The following is an 8712-nucleotide window of genomic DNA, read 5'->3' on the forward strand; positions in this document are numbered from 1 at the left end:
GATAGCTCAGTGGTGGAGTATTCTCTTCGGGTGCGTAATTTCGGGGGTTGAGCCAGAATTCAGCCAATAGGCGCGGAAAGATCTTGATAATCTAACAAACAAGGATCAGTAAATTTGAGGCATTATCTGCAAAGTGGTTCTGATCGTCTGCTTTGCTCTCGTTTGGGGAACTGTAACACCGGGTAATAAATAACTATTACCAACATAAACGTCGTTGTTTGTATTCTGTAAAAATGAGTTTCCATGAGTTTTTATGAATCATAAATTGAGTTACTGTGAACCATACATTGAGGAACTGTGAATCGTAAATTTAATTACTGTGTATTGAATATTACTTAATATTGTCAAATCAATTGTAAAAACACGGAATGCATACCAACGACAATGCATGGCGCAATGAAAAACAAAAAACACTAGGTGAAATCTTCAAATCCATTATATTTTTAATTACAGTCGAACCCCGTTAGCTCGAACTCGTTTAGCTCGAATAACTCGTTGGCTCGATCTGGATGCTTAGGACCCATTTCTTTACACTCAGGAAAAGATTCCCGCTTGGCTCGAATTTTCTGAGGCTCGATGTATTTTCGCCGGTCCCTTGGAGTTCGAGCCAACGGAATCGATTGTATTGCGGATTTGAGTTGTGCAGGCTCTTAAACGTACCTCTCCGACCTGACTATATCCCTCTCATTTTTTCCAGCAGCAATTACATTGCTTTGGAAACAAACAAGGCTACTCATCCCTCCACCCTGGCTCTTTCTCTCTGATTTGCCTGGCAATCATAACATTGCTTTGAAAACAAACAAGGCGACTCATCAATCCGTCCTGGCTCTATCCATCTAATTTGCCTGGCAACCATTTGATTGCTTTGGAAACAAACAAGGCGACTCATCCCTCTGTCCTGGCTCTATCCCTCTAATTTGCCTGGCAACCATGACCTTACATAGGTAACAAGCAAGGCGACTCATCCCTCCGTCCTGGCTCTATCCCTCTAATTTGCCTGGTAACCATTGCATAACATTGGAAACAAACAAGGCGACTCATCCCTCTGTCCTGGCTCTATCCCTCTAATTTGCCTGGCACCCATGACCTTACATTGGTAACAAGCAAGGCGACCCATCCCTCCGCCCTGGCTCTATCCCTCTAATTTGCCTGGTAACCATTGCATTACATTAGTAACAAACAAAGCAACTCATGCCAAGAAATTCTATCCAATTTTCGATTAAGAAGGAAACCACTGTATGCCAGCATATACCTGATTTTAGCAGCATATGCATTATGTTCCATTCAGTGGTTTTGTGCTAAGGGTTAAAGGGCTGACTTGGTTCTTCATGTATTTTTTATCAACAGCTAATTCATTTCATTTAATGGCCATTACGACCAGCATGAAATTCAGGGGAGCAATGATTTTGGTCATTTTCGGAAAAATCTTTCTATAGTGCATGTTTCTTAGGTTTAACGCTTCATCTCATTTTGTTTATTACGACACTTGTCAAAAATAAAACAAAAATTTCAATAATAGTTTGTTATTAAGTATTGACATGATTTTCTTTACTATAAAAATATAGTTATTAATTAACTAAGCTAAGCATTACATCTTTAATATTGTTTATGAACAATCTCCTTGATAACAATATTTAACTATCTAAACCACACTCTTGAATTGTGTTTAAAGATTGAAAACATCAAGCACAAATGTACTAACTATATTTCTTAGTTCCCCAACAGCTAATTATTTTCCTCACGCCGGCCAAATCCTAATAGCCTCTTGTAGAACAATACTGTAATCAAGTCGTTTAATTTAACAACTTGATTATGGTATTGTTCTATAAGAGGCTATTAGGATTTGGCCGGTGTGAGGATGTATTTTGACCCAAATAGAATCACGAACCCCAGTCAAACTTATCGACTACCGGCTCAAAATGTTATGACTCATGTATATTTAATAAAATGATACCGGGGAGTCGTTTAACTGTGGATGTCGAAAATCTCCTTAAAGGGGCTGTACTCCGTATGATAAAATATCGAAAAAAAAAAAGAGAAAACTGTCAAAAACTGACATAAACTTGGCATCGATGTGTACAATGCATTGAAACTTACTAACTGAAGTACCACATAGTGTACAATGTATTTAAGTTGAGCAGTTATTTCGTAATTTCCTTTAAAAAGATTACTGGGTATGTCTACCAGGTAGAATTCATTTCTTATGCGTGATTGGCTAGTCGGTGTTATCACGTGATATTACCGAGGTACGTGTATAGCTTAATTATGTAATTAACAGAGTAGGCCGTCGTAGCTCAGTGGATACGACGCTGGACTGAAATTTTGGCGACACGGGTTTGAACCCGGTCTCCGACACAATTTTTTTTTACATTCTGGTACTTTTTTACAATTATGATATCACAGCGTAACACATTCCATTAGATAATTGTCCTGAGATTCATTACAGAAAAAAAAACTTTTTTTGGTGCGAATCTGGTGTACAGTCCCTTTAAGGGTCCATTGTACTTTGCGCTCATTATAAATAGATAAATGAAGGGTCTTCGCATTGATTCAAAAAGCTAAGTTCCTTCATTCGCAGCAACATATAGTTGATTAACGCGAGATTAGCAGCATCATTAGTAGTTATATGATAGTTAGTAGAAGGAATAGTAGTAGCTGTTGTTGTAGAAGTGGCAACACGGCATCTCTCCGCCCTGGCTCTATCCCTCTAATTTGCCTGGCAAACATGACCTTACATTGGAAACACACAAGGCGACCATTCTTTCCGTCCTGGCTCTATCCGTCTGATTTGCCCAACAACCATTATTTGTTCATTGCTTTGGAAACTGGCAGGCAATGCGACTCATCTCCGTCCTTGTCATATATCCCTCGCATTTCCCCAGCAACCAGTACATTGCTTTTAAAACAAACAAGGCGGCTCATCCCTCCGCCCTGGCTCTATCCCTCGCATTTGCCCAGCAAGCATTACATTACATTGGTAACGCACGAGGCGACCATTCTCTCCGTCCTGGCTCTATCCCTCACATTTGCCCAGCAACAATTGCATTGCTTTGGAAATGAATAAGGCAACTAATCCTTCCATCCTTGCCAAATCTCTCGCATTTTGTCCAGCAACCATTACATTGCTTTTGAGACAAACAAAGAATTCGAGTGTCCGAGACTGTATTAAAGCGGTATATATAAAGAAGTTGGTTGTTTGACTCGGCATAACAATTAGTGTAGTTTGACCTTTTTCGTGCGTATTATTTCATCTAGTGTAATTTTTGCAATTCAAGATGGCAGCGCCCTTGCGACAAACCAGCTACACTTTAAAAAATAGTGTTTTTTTACTGCTTTATCGTGTTCATGGGGTATTCTTCATAAGAAACAAGAGCATTGAAGTGTCTCCTATGATGAAGAAAATAATGAACAAAGGAAATAGGTAATTGATGAGGAATCACAGTCCTAATTTTTTTTGTCCGAATACTGTACATGTGTAGTTGAGAAGAATTATGGTGTTTTCCTAAACTGTCTGTTTCGTAAACTCTAAATCTTGACAGGTCCTTTCATAGACCATTTAAGCGCCCATTTTCTGGGGCGTGTGTTTTTAGCTCGACTATTCGAAGAATAAGGAGAGCTATCCCAGTCACCCGAGCGTCGGCGTAACCACTTAATTAAAGTTTTTGTAAGAGTTTGTGTACCACCTCAATATTTTCAAAGTCCATTGACATATGGCTTCGAAACTTTGCACACTTGTTCACCATCATAACCCCAACCTGTACACAGGAGGAGGTAACATTTTGACAGAATTATGCCCCTTTTTCGACTTAGAATTTACGTTAAAGTTTGCGTACCACCTCAAATATTTTCAAAGTCCATTGACATCTGGCTTTGAAACTTTGCATGCTTGTTCACCATCATGCCCCCAACCTGTACACAGGAGGTCACTGTAATGAGCATTTTGACAGAATCATGTCCCTTTTTCGACTTAGAATTCACATTAAAGTTTGGGTACCACCTCAAATAATTCAATTTATGGTAATATCTCGGCACATCATGTATTGCATTGAAATCTAATCTAACTGAACCATGCATGTTACTAAAACTTTTCAATCCATACACCGAAAAGCGGCGGAATAGTCGAGAGCGCTGTCTCTGTGACAGCTCTTGTTAATAATCAGATAAATAAATACTTTTGAAACCATTTTCTTCATATCTCATACCAAGTGGTCACAACCGGTTACGATTGCTTATCTGGCAGAACTTCATCCTACTGAGAAAATGACCCTCTTAAATACGAACAAGAGCTGTCACAGTATGTGACGAATGCCCCCGAATGTGACATTGACCTACAAACAAGGTCAGTACATGAAAAGTTGATCTTGCCTTTACGTGTCAAATACATATGGCAAGTTATTTTAAATTGCCTCTGAACATAAAAAATACCATCCATACTTGACAACCTACACTGTTATGTCCTTATATTCAGAATTCCCTTGTGAATAAACACTTGGTGTATCTTTCACCTAAGAGGTAGGGACATTGGTCTTGCACACGACACGTTGTCTTCGTATGTGGAACACATGTAGCAAGTGATTTTAAAATCTGTCCATACAAGGGAAAGTAACAGCCCTGACACGACAACCTATACTCTATGTCCTTATATGCAGCACTCCATTGTGAATAAACACTAAGTGTGACCTTGACCTTTGAGGTAGGGACACGGGTCTTGCACGCAACACGTCGTCTTGGTATGTGAAACACATGTGTCAAGTTTTTTTAAAATCTGTCCATACAAGGGAAAGTTACAGCCCGGACACGACAACCTATACTCTATGTCCTTATATGCAGCACTCCATTGTGAATAAACACTATGTGTGACCTTGACCTTTGAGGTAGGGACACAGGTTTTGCACGCGACACATCGTCTTGGTATGTGGAACACATTTGGCAAGTTATTTTAAAATCTGTCCATACAAGGGAAAGTTACAGCCCGGACACGACAACCTATACTCTATGTCCTTATATGCAGCACTCCATTGTAAATAAACACTAAGTGTGACCTTGACCTTTGAGGTAGGGACACGGGTCTTGCAGGCGACACGTCGTCTTGGTATGTGGAACACATGTGGCAAGTTATTTTAAAATCTGTCCATACAAGGGAAAGTTACAGCCCGGACACGACAACCTATACTCTATGTCGTTATATGCAGCACTCCATTGTAAATAAACTCTAAGTGTGACCTTGACCTTTGAGGTAGGGACACGGGTTTTGCACGCGACACGTCGTCTTGGTATGTGGAACACATTTGGCAAGTTATTTTAAAATCTGTCCATACAAGGGAAAGTTACAGAGCCGGACGGACGGACGGACGGACGGACGGTGCGATTTTAATATGCCCACCTTCGGGGGCATAAAAAGGGTGTTAAGCCTAATAATAAATAGTTCTTAGATGCAGACCATATAAAATGTATTAAAACACACATATACATGGTCATTGTACATTCCAGGAAAAAGACTGTAGCATGGTCAGTGCCTTTCAATCCAGAGGTATGATAAGATTTCTTTATATTTGACGTAAGGGCCTAAAAACAATATAAATTTAACATATAAGCTTGCGGAGATTTTATTACTGACTATTGTTTTTGATATATGTCTTAAAACTCTTCATTAAAGTGTATAGGAGCATAGCTAAGCCAGGTTTGAAGTCGTGTGGACGTTACAGAGGCAACAGTCTTATAACGAAAAGCTAATGCTTGAAAACAAAAACAAATACTTGTATTATGTAAAAGAGATTTAAATTTATTTATTATTTTGATAAAAGTACTAGACTGTAATCTTGGGCGATTTTTTCTTTTACCTTGGTGGCAGGTTTAACATATGTGTGCATCCGTTATGCAGATTTTCCATGTTAAATATGAATGTTAAATGCTTCTATAGTACCGTATATCTTGTATTGATCTTTTGTTTCTATTTTTAGGCCCAGGGAACAACTGTCAAAACCGGTGCTAAGAGCAAGATACGGTACTCGGACGGGGTGATACGTCGAACCAACTGGGTGGGCAATGTGCTTGAAGATACCATCCTGCAGATATTCGCCAATGGGGAGATGGATGTATTTGTAAACATAATCAAGGTGAAATGGTTATTGACATGATTATTATGACACATGTATAGTTTCATCGCATTCTTCAAGATAATTAAAGCACCCAGGGATTTCCCTCACAAACTATGCACATGTTTTGGACTCAATGTGCAAGCTAGGGATGCGCATTTTAAACTAACCATACATCCCTAGGACCCCCAAAAATTAATAAAACTTCCATTGATCGGAAGCGATGCATTAGGACCCAATATGATTTCCACAAACCCTACATTTATCAAGTATAACAACCACATTTAAGTTATGCCCAACTTAGTACTCACTTCTTCAAATTCTGTTTACTCACCTATTTACTTGTGAAAAATGAACATTTCAAAACAATAATAGGCTCTACTAAACCAAGGTAACAACATTAAGAATATGAACAAAATATTCCGATATTATGTTTATTGTACATATCATTAAAGCTATATTATGAAGAGACATTCTCATTCATCAGAGGTTTGATTATGATAAATCATCATCACTCTGGTGAACGAAAATGTGAAGAGATTAAATATGTGATGACATGATACATGTAGCTGAAAACTAAGGGTAAACAAAATAGAGTGCTCAGCTCAAGAGGGATGTAGCTTAATATAAAAGTTTAGTTTGTTTTGCACTATTATATTACATTAGCGCTTGAACTAGAGATGAGACTACTAGCCCTAATTGGCTTCTATGTTGTCCGATTACTGCACTCCCTTCTCATTAAGGCAACCCTGGTTCAATTCCCAGCGTGGGGGCATGCGAGTTTGGTATGTGGTCATCAAGCCAGACAATTGGGTTCCCCCAGGCACTTTGGTTTTCCCCCGCAACACAAAACCACACTCTAAGACTACATTGTGCCAACAAGAGTGATTAATATAATGTTGTATTAACTTGTTTCACCAACTTTGTTTAAAGTATGGAAGTATAAACAAAAAACTGGCTTCTTAGCTAGTATTGAACTCTCTCTCTATATATATATTGGCTTTGCAGGTTGAAGTTGTTCCAAGCTACTCTGCACTGAAGGTTTGGTGGGAGGCGAGCGGAGTGCAGGAAAAAGACAAACAAACTCAACAGCTCCTTGAAACACAGGCTGGCAAACTCAGGTGAGCATTGCTCCCAACATCAAGCCCGGGACTTTGTTAAACATCTAAATCAACCCTCGCACATTCAAATGAAGTATCTTGAAAGAATATATGATTGGTAAATGTATTGTACGTTATTCTTCAATGACAGTTACCGCAAATTACCCGTATTTTATCAGTGTATGTATACCATGTGACAAATTACGTCATACATGCTACGTCAGAAGGCAATATTTGGCTTAAAATATAGACTTAAAACTAAGATAACTTTTCTTTTACTTCACCATTTAAAAAGAAACAGGGCAGTCTATGCTGCATAAAGAGCCTCACCTTCGTTTTATTACCGGAGTTTGATAAGGTGATTATTTTCATCAAACACTTCGACAAACCTGTTTCACAAAATAATGTTTTGACAGTGCTCCTTCAGACGGCCGTTTTGTGAAAAGGGCTTTTAAGTGTTTTTAGAAACTAGACTCTCAATCAAACTCTGGTAAAAGACCAAAAGAAGGGCTCCGTAAGCAGCGTAGACTGCGTTGTTTCATTTAAAATTGTGAAGAAATCGTGGAGTTATCTTTGTTTAAAGTCTTCGTTCGAAGCAAAATGTTGCCTTCAGACATACCATTTATGACGTAATTTAATTAAATGCTTCCAGCAGATAATTTAATTGTTAATGAAATCGAAACCAATTCTCATCACTACCTTTATTGACAGATGAATCAGTATTAAAGATGTATTTTTATTGCAGGCACTTGTTACTTCAGTCTCAGGTGTGTGGGCAAGTGCCTCCGGTCGTGTTCATGAGGGATATCAGCGCAGCTCGCCAGAAGCAAATAGAGGAGCTACTTCATAACCTTGACACGGGGCCTCCAGATACGGAAACAGAGCTGGATGAGACAGAGCAAGACAAGCTTGAACAGCAGGAAGATTGGAAAAGGAAACAAGCATGGAAATCTACTGGGCATAGTAGTGATTTGGTGGTGAAACCAGGTGAAACTGATGTTGAAAGAATTGAGTTTAAGGACAAATTGTTTGATAATCATGAAGTTGATAGTAATATATGTGAAGGTGTATCATACAGTTTTGATCAAGAATTGAGTGTTGAAGAGAAAGGGGTGGAAGGAAATGATTCAAAAAGAGTAAGAACTAGTGACTTCAAGTTTAGACAAGATCTGTATGGGTTACAGCATGATTCCCTTATGAAGAAAGTGCTAGATAGCAAGTTGGCAAGAAGGCCCCTTGCTGCAGTAGAGGAAAAAGAAACATTCAATATGGACAGATTGGTTTTCAAGCAAGATAAGAAAAGAGCCTATAAGCCTTTTAAAGTATCAAAAAGAAGATTAGAAAGATTAGAAAGGCAGACTTATGGATACAATAATTATGATGATTAGAAATGTAATTTTTGTTCTTTTTTATGTGTGGTACTTTGCGAAAATGTTTAGCAATAAAGTTTCATGTATATAGTTTATTTATAGCAATCTGTTAAATGAATATCAGCAATTTTAGTAATGCGATGTTTA

At 38.5% G+C, this 8712-nt stretch overlaps 1 protein-coding gene across 1 annotated transcript; it reads left to right on the forward strand.

The window, feature by feature from the left end:
- The first annotated feature begins 3270 nt into the window (after positions 1 to 3270).
- LOC128242785 (uncharacterized) lies at positions 3271 to 8653 on the forward strand. Its single transcript, XM_052960113.1, has 5 exons — positions 3271 to 3421; positions 5491 to 5530; positions 5961 to 6116; positions 7104 to 7216; positions 7941 to 8653. The coding sequence occupies exons 1-5, from the start codon at positions 3276 to 3278 to the stop codon at positions 8581 to 8583; spliced, it is 1098 nt and encodes a 365-aa protein (XP_052816073.1). The 5' UTR covers positions 3271 to 3275; the 3' UTR covers positions 8584 to 8653.
- The last annotated feature ends 59 nt before the right edge of the window (positions 8654 to 8712 follow it).

This window comes from Mya arenaria, chromosome 8 (genome assembly GCF_026914265.1).
Source record: "Mya arenaria isolate MELC-2E11 chromosome 8, ASM2691426v1".
NCBI lineage: Eukaryota > Metazoa > Mollusca > Bivalvia > Myida > Myidae > Mya > Mya arenaria.

What these genes read in the sequence shown, in the direction of transcription:
- LOC128242785 (XM_052960113.1), top strand. Translation starts at nt 3,276, where the DNA reads ATGGCAGCGCCCTTGCGACAAACCAGCTACACTTTAAAAAATAGTGTT. An exon ending in ATAATGAACAAAGGAAATAG is followed by an intron (nt 3,422 to 5,490) that starts GTAATTGATGAG and finishes TGTACATTCCAG; the next exon opens with GAAAAAGACTGTAGCATGGT. An exon ending in TATTTGTAAACATAATCAAG is followed by an intron (nt 6,117 to 7,103) that starts GTGAAATGGTTA and finishes TTGGCTTTGCAG; the next exon opens with GTTGAAGTTGTTCCAAGCTA.